Raw genomic sequence first — 19,952 nt, 5'->3', positions numbered from 1 at the left:
AAACCTGGGTTTCTTGAACTCTAGGGGGTGGGGAGGGTGTCCAACTCCCATCAAGAGGAGCCGTGCCCAGAAAAGGTCTGTGGCAGCCCACGTGGAGACATGGTCTCCAGGCTTCACCTGTGACTGCAGCTCTGGCAGGCAGTTGCCAAGTTAGAAGTCTGGGGAGGAAGGTGAAGAAAGACGAGCCACCTTCTGCTTGGGAATGGAAGGGGTCAAATGGATCTTCATCCTCCCCTGGTGGTTTCCAAACTTTTAGATCCAAACTTTTAGGTTTTGTGTGTTTCCTCCACATCCCCTGTTCACACGTACCAGCTGTGTCTCGCACAAGGGGCATGGAAAAATCATGGCTGTTGCACCTGAGGATGCTTCTCAGTGGTGTAGTTGGGGCTCTGTGGCAATGAAATCCCCCTATGATGGGCCAGAAGAGAGGGCCAGCCATTTCCCAAGAGGGAAGGATGCAGACGGTCTTAATAAAAGTATCTGGAGTCACCACCACCACACCATCCCAGTTGACCTGATCTCCTTATCCTGAGGAGTCTTATAGGGCACTTCAAAAGGTAAAATCTCACCTTTCCCATGTCTGGTGCACACCTTTCTACAACACTGAACCTGCCTTTGTCGGTGGCATTCCTTCCTTAAGGTCTAGAGGTCTCAAACCACATGCTTTCCAGGACCCCAGCAGGTAAGGTAAAGAATGAAGTTGGCCAGGGGTACCTGGGTGGCTCAGTTGGTTAAGTGTCCAACTCTCAGTTTCGGCTCAGGTCATGATTTCACAGCTTCGTGGGTTCAAGCCCCATGTCGGGCTCTGTGATGATAGTGTAGAGCCTGCTTGAGAATCTCTCTCTGTCTCTCTGTCTCTGTCTCTATCTGTCTCTCTACCCCTCCCCTGCTCATGCTGTCTCTGTCTCTCTCAAAATAAATAAATACAACTTAAAAAATTTTTTTTAAAAATGAAGCTGCCCAATGTGAGACCAGGGTGACCTGGAAAGAACAAGCCTAGTTCTCACTCAAAGGTTTTACAGCGCTGTTTTGTCCATGCAGAAAGGCTCAGCAGGTCAGCTGCCCCATCGGCAGCTTCTGGTGCAGGGGAAGAACCTGGTGAGGTTCTTTTGCCTCATCTGGTACCATCGCCAGCACCCTGGGACCTCAGCACGGCGTCCCTTTGGAAGAGCCTGTTTTCCTCAACTGCAAAAAGTGGGTTTCTGAGGCTTGAAGGCACTGCCCTCTCTGACGGTCGGATTCAGGAATCCGTGATGGAGCACATGTCCCCAAAACAACTGGAGCCAGTGTCTGACACATATTTGCAAAGTGCCTGTGGGCCTCCTTGGTCTGACTGACTTTCAGCACTGGCGTCCTCGAGACCTTTGTTGGATGGGCTTGTGACATTATCTTTATTAGCTTTCAGTCCCTGTGCTCAGGTGACCACCACCGTTCCGGGACCACTCTGTCAGAGGTTGCTTTTTGCCAGTGTTCTCCTTTCTAGAAGCCGTCATGAGCAGACGAGCTTAGAAAGGGTGTTCTCTTCGTGTTGTTTCAGGGAAAATAGAGAAAGTCAAACCTCCTCCATCCCCCTCACCTGAAGGCCCCAGCTCGCAGCCTGACTTAGCCCCCGAAGAGGCTGCCGGATCCCAGCGGCCCAAGAATCTGATGCAGACCCTCATGGAAGACTATGAGACACACAAATCTAAAAGGCGTGAGAGAATGGATGATAGTAGTGTAAGTTTTTCCTCCTTTCCTCCTTCACTCGTCTGAGGGCGAACGGCAGCGTGGCGTTCGGTGTTCCAGGTCAGGCACGGGCGTGTGTGCACTGGTCTGGCCAGTATCCTGGTTCCAAAACCAGTTTTCAAATGTGTGGTTTAATGTGACTGGAGGCGGGTTTGGGTTTTTTGCCTTGTTTCTCAAAAAATGTTGATCACTCAAGGGGAACCGGAGCTGGAGCTCACGGGCACGCTGGTGGACGGGATGCTTGGTGCATAGGGAAAACAAACAAACAAACAAACAAATAAACAAACACGTAAGGACAACACGGGGGGAAGGACACGAGCATCCTGAAATCATCCCCAGGCACCAGGGAGCTGATTGCTGCCATCGCTGGCCTGCCCCGTAGAGATTTTATCTGCCTGGAGAACTGGGGCTGTGCCCTTCCTTCTGTGTCTGCTCCGAGTGATCCCCATAAACGTTACACTGCGTTGGAAAGGCTGACTGTGTTTTGGGCTATTGCCAAGCCTGTGCGTACAGTTTGGTAGGAAAGAGATATTTTAAATGACAGTTAGAAACCACAGGGCTACCCTGCTATCCTCAACCCTCAAGACGGTTGCACGTGACACTCACACGAACCCTGAAGGAAATCATCTGCTCCGTGGTTTCTTTCTCCAGTAAGAGATGTGAGGGCTGCTGCTCCCCACAGCGCCCCCCCCCCCAGCCAGGAGCCCCAGGACCAGCCTCAGGGGCCCATGCCCCCCTCCTGGGAGTCTGGTGGCCTTAGTCTCTCCACATTCCCATCCCCACCCAGTTTCACTTAGGTCGTAAGTAGCTTGACTCAGTTGAATGCACTACCCAGTTTACCTGGACAGTCCTGGTTTGTGCCTGTGGTCCTGGTGTAATTTTTAACAGCATCCCCTTTCACCTTTAAAAGTGCCTCAGTTTGGATGATAAATGATTGGGTCACCCTAACCTCGAATGCTACAGACTCGTAGCAGGATTTCCATGCTGACCTACTGCCTTTCATATCCTGGTTGACTAACTTAAAAGATTTCTGAAGTTGAAGCCAGATACTGAATGATGCTTTTAAGATATTTAGTGGCAAAGAAAGCAAACACATGTAGAGCAGCCTGATGGCTCACTGCGTCCCCAGGCTCTCCCTTGGGTTTGTACCTAAGCTGCCTGGAATACTGATTCAGGTACTCTTGTTAGGCTGGAGCATTTGGGAGCCATTCCTCATTTGCACAGTGGGATGGAACCTGGCTCTCAGTGGGTGCTACAGACACTTTTGTTGCTTGGGCTCCTTCCCCAAGCCCATAGGGCTTCAGCCCATCGAATCACCTTAACCATTCCTTCTTTGCAGCCCTACTTAAAATATGGAGTTTACCTTCAGGTATTTTCTGGAGCCTGTGCTTTTGACGCTTAGTGCTGTAAGTGGCTTCTTTTCTCCCAGTGAGTCCACACCATATGTCAGCAGCTCTGGCAGAAGTTAGCTGAGTGGACCCCTTGCATTCTGGCATGGAAGGGGAAGAACAAATGGAAACACTTTGCATGTGACCCATGCAAGTGTTTTCTGAGCACATTCTGCATATCTCTTGTGTGCGCCTTCTGTGTTGGAGGGCAGATATTAGAGGAAAATACTACCCAAAGAAGTGAAGAGCCCACTCCTGCTCATTCCACAGGCAGAGGCTGGCAGCAGCCTTCATGCAAACTCAGGAGGCAACCAGACTGGATTTCCCCTTTGCATTGAGGAAGCTACTTGGAATCAGCATTTTAATATACTGATTACCCTTCGCTTACGCAATAAAGTGGCAGCCTCCTGTCTCTATTTTTCTCAAGTAAATAAACATTTCAAATAAGGAAGAAACCTACTAACTGATCAGGCTGTTAACATCCTCAGCTCTTGAAGTCAAAGCCAAGTGTCTTGCACCGTTCTTGATATTACAAGAGAACCAAGTCCGTTGTTGTAGAAAATTCTTAGGAACAGAACAAAACCTATCCAATGCACTATATCCTCTTTTAAGAGACCTGAAACTTCAAGAACATATTCAGATTGCTTCTAAAGCAAATAGATGATCATCAGCCAAACTTCATTTTAGAGCCAAGTCTGACCTCCCCTCTTAGCCCTTTTAATTCAGGGGACCTTTTCTACTGTATCTACTCAAGTCACTGGAGAATGTGTTGAAGTTTACCTGTAGGAATGAACAAACCATTTGTTTTCCTAGCCGATCTCTGGCCCCTTCTTTAATTGTCTCTTCTACTGGAAGGCTAATAACAGAGAGCAAATGGATTGCGTGATGTATGACTGTGTAACTGGCTTCCCTGTCCCAGAAGCTGGTAGTTCTGTTTTCCTGGTTCCATTCACCCACATTATTCTGAGGGGAAAACATGGCTTCTTAGATTGTCCACCCTCTAGGAGCCTCACCCAGCTCACCTGAGTCCAGTGTCACCTGACACATCCATCTGCCAGGATTCCTTCCAGTAAGTCACTTGGCAACACTATGAGTCCCTCACACATGATCAGGACCAAACCATGTGTTTGCCCATAGGAGGCAGTGAGTTATTTCTGGTTGGCATGAAAACAATTTGACTTGCTTGCTAAGGAGAAGGAAGACCTAAAAACCAAAGGGGGCAATCATGATGTAAGTATAGTGATACGTTAGGCACAATGCTATTATTGAGCGTGAAGGACAGAAGACAGAGAAGCCAAGGGAAGCCATGCCTGTAGTTTCATGAGTAGTTTTTGCCAACCCCCGAGAAAAACATCATGGCCATCAAAACAGATTCAGTCCCCCCACCCCGGGAGCAGCAGTGGTTGCTGGAGTCCTGTCCCCAGGTCATTGCCAGCTGAAGTTTTCCCACTTTATAAAAAATTGTATGCAGGCCAGGAAGGAAACCTCTGGCTCGTGGACCCCCTGCCATGGGGATGGTGTGAGGGAAGGAAGCTGTAACATCCAGTAGCCTTTTTCATGTCCCTGAGCTGTCCCCCTCTTCTGCTGGAAACAAGGTGATGGTCAAAGAACGATAGAAGATGGGAAATTAAATCATGACTCTTGGAATATCTACCCACACGTCACTGCATCGGGAATATTAAGTCATCTGTGGATGTTCTGCTCATTTCGCAGTTGGCGAAAAAGTCGATAACAAAGGAACGGGAGAAAGCCCCTTTTCTTGAAAAGTTCTCCTCGAATGGCCATCACTAACTCAGACCTTGAGCAGGTGCCCTCTCGCCAGTGTCCTTGTTCTGTGTGACATGGTCACTAATGAATGTCTCTGTGCTGAAGGCTTCAGCCAGGCCCCACTGACAAATGGACCCCTCACCTAATTTGGGGGTAAGGAGGTTGCTACCCCACCCCTACCCCCTACCCCTGGCTGTTTACCAGCCTTTACAGGGCCTTTGTAAGAATGTTTAGAATGGCGCCATTTTTCACCTGCCAGGATGCACCTGCCATGCTGTGAGGGGAGTGGGGGCACTGAACTTCAACCCTGCCCCCCACCCCCCACCCCCTCAGCCTGGTGCTTTTGTGCAGTGTGCGCACTGCACATCCAGATGCAGCAGTCCTGTTCTTACTGTGGGTTTCTCTTATCTGGAAATGTTTTCTTATGTGGAAATGTGCCCTTATCTGGGCCCGATGCCATCTCTGGTCAGTCATGTAACACATGATGGACTGATGAATCATAGTTTCCTAGAGGGTTCCTTGATGCCTTGCAAAGGAAAGATATGTAGGCAAAACTGTTTTTCTGGCCAGCTATTCTCCCAACCTGACCTGAGTTGAGCCTCAGAAAGCTTGGGTTCTTGAGTCAGTGATGCTCTTGAACAGGTTGGTGGGTTTGCTTTCTCTTTCTCAATTAATGCTGGTCTGCATCCCAATCACAGTCTCCTGGGGCATTCAGTCCCAGCCCCACTTCTAGCATAGGATCTACTCTTGGTCGGTTTTCTACTGTCTCTCTTACACCAAAAATAGATACTGAGAAGTATTTCAGCCATCCCTGCCTGTCTTGAAATAAGAAAAGACCTCACTTATTCTCCTGGGGTAAGTCAAAGCTGGGGGCTAAGCAGTTACTGCTTTCCTGAGAATTCCTCGCACACGTTTCCCACCAACCCAAGACACCCCATGGCCCACTCTCATTGAGTGGATGAGGGAAGCGCACTCAGGGCCCCACACCCCAGGCTCCACAGGAAGCCCGGCTTACAGTCAACAGTGTTTTGTACTGCCCAGATGTCTCCTAGCTGCTCACGAAAGAGGAGGTACGAAAAGAGGAGGAAAGCTCCAAGCTCATCAGCCCCCAGTCATCAGCCCAATCAGTACAGACCTGTAATTTTCAAGCAGTTAGTGATCACAGACATATGATCCCACCTAGCCATCCTATGGTTGCCAACGCCAAAGCCCAGGAAATGCCTCCAGTGTCCTAAGCTGTGTAAATGTGAGGTCATCACCTCAATTCCAGCAGAGGCTGGCCAAAGCTGGTTCTTCTATGTGATCTCCCATAGCTGGCCCATTTTTTTTTCTGAGCTGTTCTTGTGGAGGCTTTTAGTCTCCTACAGGTACTAAAGGGTCACTTCAGTTGCTACAGGATCACCCCACTCTCAGGAACTTATCCAGACCCCCAGGATAGTGATGAGGGGGGCTGTGGGCCTTCCCCAGGCAGTGCTGTTCACAACTCAGCTACAGAGATTCTGCCTCTACGAACCTTGGATCCAAATCAACTCCTGCCTGTGGTTAGTGTCTTTTTTGTGGGGGACAACGGGCTACAGGACCGCTGTGGGGCTCAAAGGAACTACGGGAAGAGAAAAGGCTATTTGGCTACGGATTCCAGCAAATCCAAAACGGTCATCAAAGACCTTGTTGGTGGGCAGCTGGTTGCATACTGGGGCGGGGAAGAATCTTGTTAATTCAAAGCACAGAAAACAGAAGCGACAAATCTTGAATTAACAAAGTATGGCTTATCTGATATTTTTATCAATGCATAACGGGGTATCTCCTCACTCCAAAAGATACAGATTTTTCAATAAACTAATATCAGATGAAGCGAGTCTGGCGTGGGTGTGTAATGGCCTCCCGGTGTCACTTCCCCGCTCGCCTGCCCCCAGCGTGGTGCCGATTCCCGGCTGGGGGGTGTTGTGTGAGCGTGTCTCTGCTGTGTACTAACCCTGCTCTTTTCCCTCTCTGCCAGTACACCTCTAAGTTACTGTCTTGCAAGGTGACTTCCGAGGTACTTTTCCACTTGTTTGTCTCGGTGTTCCTGCATGCCTGACCCAAGTGCATGCTCTTGTGGTTGGCCGTTTCCTGACATGTTAAAGGAGAAGGGCAAGAAAGCAGCTCGTCTCCATATTTCTTTCTTCCAGCCTTTGCGGAACTGGGGACTGCCTGGAAATGTTGGGGTGTATGCAACAGTGCTACCCGCTGCTGTGGTTTGCTGTGCTGTGTGTGTGTGGGGGGGCGGGGGGCTGGAGAAGACCTCGCCCTGCTCACGGATCTGGAGGGTGTTTGCACTCGAGGGCACGGACGTTAGTTTCTCCAGGCACTGATAGCAAATATACTCGGGTCTGGTTAGAAAACAAGGCCGCTCAAGCGGACCGAGCTGTTGATTCTGACCAGTCCTTTGGTTGCCATAGCACAAATCCAGAGAGTTCGGCTCCGTAGCCTCAGGACAAGTTACTCCAACACCGAACCATCCCAGTGCCCACTTCCCTCCCTACCCCGATCTTGAAACCTGTTTTTGTTTGTTTTAGAAGCTCCTGTCAGTATTGAATTTCCCCAAACCGCCTCCTTTCTGTACAGTTTCCTTTTACACAGATTTCACAAATACCTGTGCTGTCAAAAGTCACAGTGTTTCCTTTTCCTCTATTTTTAAATATTTTTCCTTTTTTTATGGGAAAACACTGTGTTCTCCTATTTTTTTTCTTTAGCATTTGACTATTTTTAAAAGAATTATTTTAAATCTACAGCACTTGGGGGGAGACTCATTCACTCATTGGCTCGATTAACAATCTAGTGAGGACCTAGCAGGCACCAGGCACTTTTCTAGGTTCCAAAAACAGAACAGTCGACAAAACCAAGTCCCTGATGTCACAGAGTTGGCATTCAAGTGTTCCATTAAGAACAGATAATAAAACGATAAAGTCCACCTTTCCAGCTTTGACCATTCTTATCATTTCGTAGTATTTGCTTAATATTTTAAAAATAAACTAATATGGCAAATACCATTCAGGCCCTCTTGTTACTTCTCCCAGTCCCCACTTCTCTCTCTCCTGAGGGGTAACTTCTCTTGAGTTGGGGTTCATCATTTCTATGCATGTTTTTACATTTATATTTCATATGTTTCTATACATGAATAACATCCTGTGGTTTTGCATGCCTTAAAACTTTCTAAAAATGACATACTATAGCATCTTCCACTCCTTACTTTATTCTGTCTACATTGGTTTTTTTAATAGGTTTATTTATTTTGAGAGAGAGAGTGAGAGAGAGAGACAGAGCATGAGTGGAGAGGGACAGAGAGAGAGAGAGAGAGAGAGAGAGAGAGAGAATCCCAAGCAGGCTCCATGCTGTCAGCACAGAGCCTGATGCGGGGCTCAGTCTCATGAACTGTGAGAATCATGACCTGAGCCAAAATCAGGAGTCACATGCTTAGCTGACTGAGCGACCCAGGCGCCCCTGTCTACCTTGTTTTTAGATGTGTCCATGTTGTTACTTGGGGCTCTACTTTATTCATTATAACTGCTGTATAGGCTCCCTTTGAATGACTGTAGCACTATTTATTCATCCTCCTATTTCCTATGGAAATGTTGGTTGGTTCTCTCTCTCTCTTGATTGGTTCACTTTTTTCTTTTTTTTCTTTTTTTGCCATTACAAACAACGCTTCAGTGAATGTTACTGTACATGTCGCTTTGCATAACCTACAGAAGAGTTTCTATCTATACGTCTAGGAGCGGAAGAACTAGTTATATAAGGACAACACATCCTCACACTCATTACATATTGCAAATTATTCTTCAGAATGGCTGTGCTAACTTATAGCACAATATATTTTTAAAACCTCCCTGTTTTGCAAAATCTTTAGAACCAGAGATGGGAGCTGATGATGATCAGTAATTTTCTTTCATAAGATATAAAATGAATATTGAGAATATCATTATGCTTCTCATCTTGGCAATGGCAGTGGAAGATTTCGGCCCTAGGCCCCTATCCCCTCTGAGTTAGCACCATTAAGAATAACAAAAATCCAATTGAATATATTCAAGGAAGGTAAAACTGGTACCAGTCTATCTTCAGCTGAAGAGAAATTTAGGAAGACAAAATGTTCACGTAAATAGGGTGATTGACATTACTTAACCCCTCTGCCTTTTGTTACATCCCCCCAAATACAATTGTCTCTGTTGATGTCTAGGCAAAGTTCAGCAATTTTCTGGAATCCCCGCAAGCACTAGAGAGGGAAAATTCATATTTAGAGGGTTGTTCAAAGACAACTGATTTTTTTCCCTCCCACCAGGTCTAAATCTGAATTTGCAAAATCAATAAAGCCTTAAATCAGGTTTTTCTATTATTATTTTTAAACTTTTTTTGTTTTCCCCTCTCCATTCCTACAGAGTATAATTGCTCTTTCTGTTGCTTCTTCCAACAAACTATTTTACTGTTTTGAAAAGAATTACTTCAAGTCTACAGAACTGTAGGGAGAGTCACTCACTCATTCACTCAGTTAACTATCTACTGAGGACCTACTACGCGCATAGGCACTGAGCCGTGGGGCAGCGTGGTGGCCTAGGGCATCAGCTCCACACCCAGGATACTGGGTGCCCATCTGAGCTTCTCCTCCACCTTAACATTGGTCAACTTAACCTCCCTTTGCTTCAGTTTCTTCCTATGTGAAGTGCGATTAACAATAGTAATAATAGTAATAGTGTGAATCCCGTAGGACAGTCAAGATCAAAACAGTAAGTGGTGCACAAGGACATGTGATGTGTTACTAGAACCCTGAGGCAAGTGCTTTTTTTTTTCTGCCCAGAAAAGAAAGGAATGGGCTTTAGGAAATAAAGTTGATATGCAATAACTCAAGTGTCAGAGCTCTAGATTTGCTCTAGAGAAACACGCACGCACACACACACACACACACACACACACACACAAACTACAGTACTGTACTCTGAATTAATTATGGAACAAATGCTCATTTAGATGAGCTATGGCCTAACCCTAAAGGGCTTGGCCTTTGAACCTTCAAAAGGCCATCGTAGAGTGGCCCCTGAGCCAGTCCTGGATCAGAAACCTTGTGCACCTGAAGACAATTTGATCGCAAGGTTGCTGGCTGTTTTTATCATGACCCGTTTATTTTCCTGTCTTTGCCATTATGAGAGGCTCTAGATGTCCTCAGAAATTCAGTATTGTGTTAAGCAGCATACAAATTAGGGGAATGAATTAAGAAAAGAGCCTTCGTTATTGGCATAAGTGAATTCTTTGGGCTGCAGCAAGCAGATATTCAAATCCAAGCTGTGCTGAATATTTCCATAATTATAAAGATTTCCCTGCCCATAATGCTTTCTGGTGGCTAAGCTCCGTGAGGGCAGAGGCCATTCTATCCTCAACATAAAGCACTGCACCTGACACTTGGTAGGAAGCCAGTAAGTATCTGTAAGATGGATGGAGAGACAGATTGTAACATGGGTTCCTGAAGAACAAAGGAGACTGAATTTATTTAAGATGATTGAGAATTAAAATAGAGCATAAATAACAAGACAAGGGACCATTCTTTTCAGAGCCATGATTGATTTTTAGCTTTTCTGGAAGCTTTTCAGTTTGTATCTACAACCAGCCAAGTGAACAGATGAGCATCTTACACAATGTAGAGTTCCTTATAAAATGATAAAATTTTATAAAATTTAAATTATAAATTATAATTATAAATTATAAAAATTATAAAAATGCCTCATGTTGGAACACCACTTCATAGCTTATAAAGCCCCTTCACATAATGACAGAACTAATGATTGTTTGAAAACTATGCACCAGGATCTACGCTAAGTGCTGTGCATACATTGCCCCATTTATTCCTCAGGCCAACTCTGAACTGTAGTTTTTATAATTCCCATTTCACACATCAGAGAACTGAGGCACAAGGTAAGTGACTTTTCTAAGGTCACTAGGGTTTAAATCTAGACTTGCTTGGACTCCAGAGTCAGCACTGCCTCCGGAGAAAGCCTGGGAAAGACGGCAGGTGCTGTTTCTATCTTGCAGATAAAGAGATGCCATGAACGACACCAACGTGTTCCAGACAGGACTGGAAAGAAAGGACTTCCAGTTCCAGTCCAGTGCTGTTTCTCAGTACCATGTTACCACGCACTGACCTTCTAGAAGAATCCTCTATTTACCTACACCAGATTTGGAAGCATTCTTTGCTCCTCCTACTGGTTTCTTATTCTTAGATATGGAATAAGTGACCATGGTATGCTTACACAAGACACTTTGTGACATGGCTTATGTGCTTAACAATGACCATTCACTTAGGAGACATGGCTAGTGCATCCTACATGTTAAGTCCAGCTGTCCCTGCTGGGGGCACTGGGGACAGCTTCCCTGAGGAAAGCACACTGAAGCTCTGGGAAGTGCATCCATTTGTCAGATGTGCAAAGAAGCAGGTTGAGATGGACCCCCAGACTATTACTCTACCCAGGATTTGCTTGTGCCTCGGTTCCCACCACTGCCTGTCACCTGCATCTCCATGCTTCTCCAGAGTTGCCAGCAACTCTGTCCCTTGCCAAAATGATTATTCTTAGAATAAGCAAAGCCTTCATTGCATTTTGGATCATCAACCAGTGTTGGCTCTGCTAGACTTTTCTTTAATATCAGAAACTGCATGTCCTAAGCGAATGCCACAGTAATTTAATTGGTTGGCATGCATGGGCTCCCTTGTGGGGCAGTACCATGAAACTGAGCCATTTCTCATATGTTGAATGTCATCCATCTTGATCAGACTAAAGCTGGAGCAGCCTGGCTGAAGTTTTCCCTCAGGAGTCCACAGACTATTCTAGTGAACTGAAGGGAGGGAGGCCTTACCCTGATGGTGGTGAGCCTATCTGTCCTTGATGTTGTCACCTCGCATTTTATTTGTTAGCATCTGTGGCCCTGACATTGCATTGGCATGCTCGGATTGCTTTTTATTGGCCTGGGAAACTATTTTTCTTTCCACTTAGTTTCTCTTGGCAGTTTGGTTATACCAAAGTAGACTTTTATGATATAAATGTGATCATAGCTTATGTAAGTCCACAGAGCTTGAGAGATTGAATCCACACTGGTCCAGTTGTTTGGAATTATTTTCCAGTTTACTTGTTCACAAAGAGACTAAGATGGTCTATAGCTGTGCTGTCCAATATGGTAGTCACAGGGTCCCTGAGGATATTAAAATTAAAATTAATTAAACTTGAATGTTTAGTTTCTCAGCCACACTAGCCTTATTCCTTGTGCCCCATAGCCATGTAGCTTAGTGGCTACCATATTGATAACACAGATAGTAATGTCTGTCAGACAGCACTGATCGGATAACATGTAGAGATCTGTGTTATCAACACACTTAGTGCAGAGTCAAGTGTAGTTCAAAAAGAGGTGCAGAACATTTCAGGGTAATTAAATCTTTCTATATTGAAAACTATGGGTCAAAGAGCAAATGAAATCTGGCTTGGAAATGAGTGCATATCCAGAACCAACCAGCCTGCTTTACTGACCATGTCTCTCCTACCTCCCAGCAGTATCAGACCGTCTTACGTTCCCTTTATTATATGCTATTGAGAAGGAAGGAGGAAAGACATGGAGAAGTTGATTTGTGTACATAGTGAACATCCATGAACTCTGGTTAATTTTTTTCCCTCTCTCTTCAGGTCCTTGAGGCCACACGGGTTAATCGAAGAAAGAGCGCACTGGCCTTGCGCTGGGAGGCAGGGATCTATGCCAACCAGGAGGAAGAGGACGATGAGTAACAAACTTCCTTCCACCCAGGAAGCTTCTTTGGTGCTTGGGTTACCAAGAAACCAAGCAATCAACACATCGAAGCATTTTAATGGAATATTTATTAAAGTGCAAACAAACTCCACAATCCTTATGTAGACCAGAAGCTGCAATGACCAACGATGAAAAATAAAGTCAAAAGAAGCCTACCCATCAAACTCTATAAACACCCAGGAGTCAAAAGACAAAGGATTTTTTGAGACTCAAAAGAATCACCTGGATTTGGACCAATCCACAATTGATCCAAAAGGACAAAGCAGTAACAAGCAAATCAACATGGTTGCTCCAGGCGGAATTGAGACCAGCCTCGCTGGGTGATGACAGACATTGGTGACAGGGCCATTTAGAGCTGCAGAGCCCACGCCGGTGCAATCTACAGGGTGTTGGAGACTCCCGGCACCGGTTCCCTACTGTCGCTCACAGAATCAGAGGTGTGGGAATAACTCCGTTTACTCCAGCAGCCGTAAAATGAAATGCAAGTTTCTCTATATCTGCCAGGAGAGGCAATTAGGATTCCATTTCTCTTACATCTAATTGTTTTTAATTGGGAGCAATTAATGATCGCAATATATAAAATCCACCTTCTTAAGACAATGTTTCTTCATGTTGCAAACACAATCTATTCTACATGAGGGGGTTGAGAAAGAGGGAGAAAGCCAAACCAAATGGATTATTTTAGCTTTAGGATCTCGTCTGCTTGTAGTATTGACTAATTTGCCGTTTATGAGAACACATTTTCACAGTTATGTTTCTTCATATGAAAACTATATTTAGTGGGCAACAACTATTTTTATGATGGGATGGGGGGAGTATATCCATGTATAAAATCTGTACACATCCAACAGCTTGGCTCAAGATGGTGGGGGTATTTTTAGAGTGGCAATAATTGAAAAAGGGCAAACTCTGCCTTCGAGAGGCAGATGACAGGAAATAAAAAGGTGTTTATAACTATATTTTATATTATAAAGTGGACCTTAGTAGGAAGAATGACAGATTATTTTGGATCAATCAGAAAGGAATCATTAAAGAAAGGACATGAAGGTAGACAGAGAAACAGGGAGGGAGAACGTGGGAAATTAAGGAAGTAACAGATATTATTTTTGCTGAGCAACCAGCGTTTTTCAGAATGATAAAGAGAAAAATATAGAATAGAAATCTAAGTGCAGGCTTGGAATCAGCTACAAATCCTAAAGATGGTGTGTGTGTGTGTGCGTGCGTGTGTGTGTGTGTTTGTGTGCATGCGTGTGCGTGTGCGTGCCCGTGCGTGCTCATGCACGTCCCTTTGTGTGTTTGGGTAAAGTGTGTGTGCAAGGATTAAAATTCCAGACTGCTCATGGGACAAGGGTGTACAGTTATTTCCTCCAAAGCTGTTTGCCAGCGTCAGGAGTGAGTGAGAATTTCTTTTTTATGAAAAGGGATATAGAGGCACCGACCTGATGCAGTATTTGTAATATTAAATTGACCTAACATGGTATTTGCATGAGTCACAATTGCAAAGTTTTGAGCAGTTTTGTAATTTGACATTTAGAGAAGTACCGTATTTATTCTCATGCTTTGTATTCATAGCTTAGTATACTGTAAAGGATGCCAGCTCTATCTTACTGTCATTTAAAGCAATATGATATGGGTATTCAATAATTGGGTGCCCTGAATTTCTGGATGAGAAAAGTTTTTAATTCTGGCCATGAGAAAAAAAACTGACCAGCCTTTCTTTTTTCTATTTGTTTTAAAACTATGGTTTTTAAAAGAGCAATAATGAAGCCAGACCTCACTAAAATTCCTTTTTGTTTTTATACTGTTATGTCATAAGCTCTAATATGTTATTCTGACAAATAACTCCACAACAGTGTGTACGTAGATGTTAGGCACATTACCTTTGCTTCTTTTAATAGTGTAGTGTTGACTTTAGGGGGAAAGTTTATTCACAGGCAAGCGGTAGGCATAAAGTAGAAAGGCAACCATCTGATAACTTACAAGGATCCTTTAAAACTGCCAAAGGAACCTGCAATTTGAAGCCAAATTCTAGAGATCGGTGGCTGGCACCATCTTTATGTGGTTTATTCTCCTGAATATCGTGAAGGAATATTCAACAAAATGTGCTAGCCACTGGGGACACAAAACAAGATCCCTGCTGCAAGGAATTCATTTTCAAGTAGGGGAGGCTGGCATGGAGACAGACATTCCCAGGAAAATGAGGTCTGTGTTAGACTAGAAGTCCTGACGGGTGAAATGGGAGCCCCCAGGAAGGCTGCCTTGCCTGAGGATTTTCAGCGTTCCCATGGCAGGCATGTGACTAAAAGATGGGACAAGAGCTTCCTGTGGCTCAGGGGCACAGTGGCAGCTAGGATGGCTGGAGAGCAGATGGTTTTATGAGATGCACAAAAAAAGAAACATGCTTCGTGTTTTCTGGACTAACTCTGAATCTGGTAGAGAACACAGACTTGATATAGACAAACACTGTCTTTCCCAAGAGGAAACAGCCCTCAGGACCCACCTGACATTGTTGTGTTTTGAAGGAAGCCGGGTCCCCACCCATCTTAAACCTACATTTGAGAAGAGAATTTGCAGCTGAATGGGAAGCTTAGGAGGCCACCCAATTCGTGGAATCTTTTGGAGGCAAATTGGCCTTTGACTACAGTTGACTGAACCAGAAGCATTGCCTAGAGTTCTAGCAGGGATCCTTTGGTCCTCGCTCCACGTGTAGATAAGGCAACAAATGCAGAGTTTCCGTGAGCCTCCCACAGTCACAGCGCTGCTTAACTGTGGCCCCTACATCTGCAACATTCACTTGTTCCCTCTGCTGCCTTCTGAGGACTGCTGTCGATTTCCTTGGTCCACTCACTTAGAATCCTATTAAAATGTAAATTGCAGTTCCCTTGGAAGAGCCAGGTTTTCTCTGTGCTCTTGAGTTTTTTACCCGTTCAGAAAACATCAGGCTTTGTACACAGCACCGTGCCAGGCCCTGGGATCCCAAAGGAACCCCTTTAACCTTCTGAACATGCAACAGACCCCTGGAGGAGAGTCATTACTGCCTAATCCATCAAGAGGAAGAGGCCTGTCAAAGAAATTGGCCTCTGATGCTCGTCCCTGCCCCCAAATAGCACGCAAGCTTGTTAATCTCAACTATAACAAATGTTTAGATTCTGTAGATGTTAAAAGCTTTCCTGAAAGCGTTCCCTTCCACAGTGTTTATAGATGTTCACTTTCCTCGGGAGCTGATTAACTACTGACATGCCTTGGCTCTCTCATCCAGAAATTATGGAAACAGGGTCTGTCAGTGGTAGGAGGCTGGGCTGTAGTCTACTCGGGTGACACAATGCAATTTCCTTGCCTCTTTACACCTCTGCATGCTGCCCACCTTAGACAATGACGTATAAGCAGTATATAGATCAGTGTCCACGTACATACACAACACAACACAACACAACACAACACACACATATAAGGTGTAACAAGAAACACTAAGACAGTGTTGACTCTTGTCTCTGAAGACAAACATTTTTCCAACTCAAGAATGGATGTAATTAAACTATGTATTGAAAAAAAAAAATAGCCTAAGTGTTTAGAGATGGTGAATATATCCAGTTTTAGTGACAGAACCAATTTCCTGAATTTTAAGCATTCAGTGAGTGAACTGCCAGCTTTGATTTTGTGTTGCCCTTTACCCAAATGACTTTTTTTTTTTTTTGGAGGAGGGGTGGGGGGGAAACAGCAGCAATACTGTGTTTGAAAATTATACTCTGTATCTGGCTCTCCTGTGTATGTTAACCACTTAAATGTTATTATCCTGCTTCAGTTTTATAGTGATTGTGAGGCATTCGATGCAAGTATACAATTATTTTCTCATTAAAACCCGGTGTGTGCTGTTTTTTTTATAAACCATGGCTACTTGTTTGACTGGGGGTGGAGGGAGGTCAGAAGACGGACCCGCCAAACGGTGACACGCAGGCGCCCTTGGCCTTGACTTCTGTGTGCCGGCATCTGCCTCTTGCATACTTGAACCACAAAGGCTATACCAGCTGGTGGGGCAGTGGTCCCCAGACTGTGACAGGCTGTCCCAATGCCCCTTTTTGCCATGCTGTCTCCAACTGCCCTGGCTAGAGCCTAGAAACCTCTGACGGGACCCCGGAAATGATTCGGGTGCCTCCGGATGAGGTAGGTGTACTCCAAGGTCAGAGATGGCTGGGCAAACAGTAGGACAAATGGTTAAAACTCAAGCTTTGCATGTGGCTCCTGGGTTCTAATTCTTACTATCACATTCTCAGCACCCGTATTCAGCTCCCCTCTGAAGAATGGAGAATTTCTAACTTTAAAGAGCATATGAAGACCACAGATTAATGAGGAAGCTTCTTCCCCAAATTTCCTTGTGCCCTCCCGTCTACTCCCTCATGGCCACTTCAGGGTCCAGCTGCCCCGTTCACCCTCTGGCCCCTCACACTTACCTGTAGTGCAGACCTTCTGTCTCCAGCTCTTCCCCACCACCGCCACTCTCCTTGGGGTCTCTTCCTCCATCTCTCCCATCTATGGGACTCCTTCCAACATTCTGGGGCAGCGCGTTGTGATCAGCTAGGGAATCCGCGTCCTGGTCATTTTTGCACACATCACTACTATCATCTGGGGGTGCTGGGCCGTGCCAGGGAAGTCACGTGCACAGAACTGGGTACTCGGAACGGGTTGCAGAGTCTGGTATGTCAGGGTGGAAGGGATCTTCAGGGATTCTCACGGAGGAAGCTCTTAGGGCAAAACTAATGCAAGGCATTACTACTAATGGGTAAAGGGCGGATATGCAGGCTTTTTGCTGTGACCTAGACCTATGGTCACTACTCCGGGTTCATCCCTCCCTGTATATATTGGTGTCAGACAACCGTTGTGGGACACCTGAGGCCATGAAGTCACTTTGGAGCATTGCTCATTTTAATTATGGGATTCCTATGCCATAAGAGTGTGGTGACTATGTATCTCCCTGCACAGAACCCACACAAAATTCAGAATGGGGCTGCCGGGAGCACAGAAAACAAGTGGGGAATCAAAAGGGAGACTTTCAAAGGCTTTAAAGATGATACCAAGGCAAAGAACGGGGCCTCAGGAAATAGTTGCAGATAGCATACCTGCAATTTCTTTTTTTTTTTAAGTTTTCTATTTTTTTATTTTAGAGAAAGAACATGAGCAGGGGAGAGGGGCTCCTAAGGGACTCCATGCTCAGGGCAGAGCCTGATGCAGGGCTCGATCCCACGACCCTGGGATCATGACCTGAGCTGAAATCAAGAGTCGGATGTTCAACCGCCCGAGCCACCCAGGCGTGCCCCCACACTGGCAATTTCTAAATGTCGCCCAAGCATTCAGATGTTTTCTTTCCGAGAAAGAAGAATGTTTGCATAATAAAAAAAAATTTTTTTTTGTTTTAATTCTGCCATGATGTAGTCATCTCAGTGTCAGTTAACCTTGACGGGAGAATTATCCAGATGCTTTGTTCTCAGTTCACAGGTGGTGGGCTCCGAACAATTGGAATGGACGTGCTGGCACCTGGCAAGGTAAAGTCACAAACCTCTCCTTTGCTTGGTTTTTCTCTGCCCATCCACTGAGGCCACATTCTGTCTCTGCAGGGGTCTTCAGCTGTTTACACTGATGTGCCTCCGGGGAGCACTGGCTCTCCTGCCCCAGCAATAGTCTGTGTCACCTGGAGGGCTCATTAAACACAGATCAGCCTTCTGATTCAGTACGTCTAGGGTATGCAGCCCAAGAATTTTCTAACTAGTTCCCTGGAGATACCGCTCGTGGTGATGGTCCAGGAACCTCACTTTAAGAATCACTGATCTGGAGTAAGTAATGAACGAGGTCTGGGCATACCACTTCCATTTGAAAATGGGGGAATTGATGCATGATTTATAAGCTGCAGATACAGTCACACATCGTTCTGGGTTGTTTTGGATATTTGTCGGGGGCTTTTGTGCATTTGTCCAGCATATCAACTCAATGCTTTGTGGGTCTTGGTGAGGCAGAGCTTTGATTCCATTCAGACTGTCGAGAAAAGACAACCTCCCCACCCCCAGTAAAAAGGCTGAGCAAATTAAGAAGAAAATGTAAAGAGAAGATAGTATCTATCATCTATCTATCTATCTATCCAGACTTTGATCCAGGGTAAGATCAAGGGATTCGTTTGATCTTTGGAAGAAGTTTTTATTGTCTGGGGTGATAGCAACATCAGGACTCCATAAGTGTTCTTTTGCTTTGTTTCGTTTTGTTTTACTAACATGGTTGCACGGTTTGCGATAAGATGCAAAATAAAAGGCCATTCTCATTTGGTCTAGAGCAGCACTTCTCAATTCGGACTCCATCTGAATCACCCGGAAAAAGCTTTAAAGTTTGGATTCATTAATGGCTGGAGCCCAGACATTAATACAAATTAAAAGCATCTCAGGAAAGACTCATATGCACCAGGCTTGTGCCTCACTGTCCAGTTCTGTGGCCCCTAACCGTGGCTGCACCGCACATAGGATCATCAGGTGTTTTTTAGAGAGACTGGCCCTTGGGCTTCACCCCAAGATCTTCTGATTCATTTCGTCTTAATTGGACATGGCTATGAACGTGGGCATGTTTTAGTAGCTGCCAAGGTTGAGAAGCTAACATGCAGCCAAGGTTGAGAATCGCTCGTCTAGTGGAGAAATGTGTTTGCCTCACAATCTGACCCTCTACAGAAAGTTCTTGGGGCAGCATCAAAATGAAATGAATAAAAGGCCTTGAGGAGCTGAACTGGCCCCTCTCACGGGTCCCAGGAGACAGAGGGCAGTGTTGGTGACTGAGGGAGGGACTCTGCAAAGGGGCTTTGTTACTCCTTCTCTGATACTCACAGCTCTGCTCTCTCCACCCCTCCAGCTGACAGCAGGCCCAGTGGTTAACACTTGGGTAAACTGAAGAATGAAAAAGCTACAAGGGAGGCATGTTCTAGCCTCTAATAGCTGCACACTGAGAAAAAAGCCCAAATGGACAAAGACCAAAAATGTCACCGGACTATTTCTGGGAGATGAAGCCAAGGCCATTCTTTCCGTTTTCTTCATAAGCATTTGCAGATTTCTGTGGTATAAATATTCCTGCAATGGCTGACTTCAAGATGCCAACAGTTTAACAACTGGTTCCCAGGATCCCTGAAATTTCACAATTGGCGGAGAAAAAAAACTACTGTGATTAGAAAACACAGGCTATCCTAGAGGTCTGGAGCTAGAGCTCTCACTAACAGAGCTTTCATTGGCCTGAAGT

At 45.3% G+C, this 19,952-nt stretch overlaps 1 protein-coding gene across 10 annotated transcripts in view; it reads left to right on the top strand.

Moving 5' to 3' along the window:
* Positions 1-16,550, top strand: part of PALM2AKAP2 (PALM2 and AKAP2 fusion) — a 567,675-nt gene extending 551,125 nt beyond the window's left edge. For 8 of the 10 annotated variants that reach the window (XM_047831459.1, XM_047831462.1, XM_047831465.1 and 5 more), the window contains 2 exons: positions 1,538-1,716; positions 12,572-16,550. In XM_047831459.1, the coding sequence (XP_047687415.1) occupies positions 1,538-1,716; positions 12,572-12,670 (278 nt within the window). In that variant the 3' untranslated portion in view covers positions 12,671-16,550. Of the gene's footprint in view, positions 1-1,537; positions 1,717-12,571 lie in introns of those variants that run through there. The other 2 variants (XM_047831464.1, XM_047831463.1) reach the window with 2 other exon arrangements.
* Positions 16,551-19,952: the final 3,402 nt, after the last annotated feature.

The sequence above is a fragment of the Prionailurus viverrinus genome, chromosome D4, assembly GCF_022837055.1.
Source record: "Prionailurus viverrinus isolate Anna chromosome D4, UM_Priviv_1.0, whole genome shotgun sequence".
NCBI lineage: Eukaryota > Metazoa > Chordata > Mammalia > Carnivora > Felidae > Prionailurus > Prionailurus viverrinus.
Note: the sequence above shows the minus strand (reverse complement) of the source record. Positions and strands in the feature narration are given on the sequence as shown.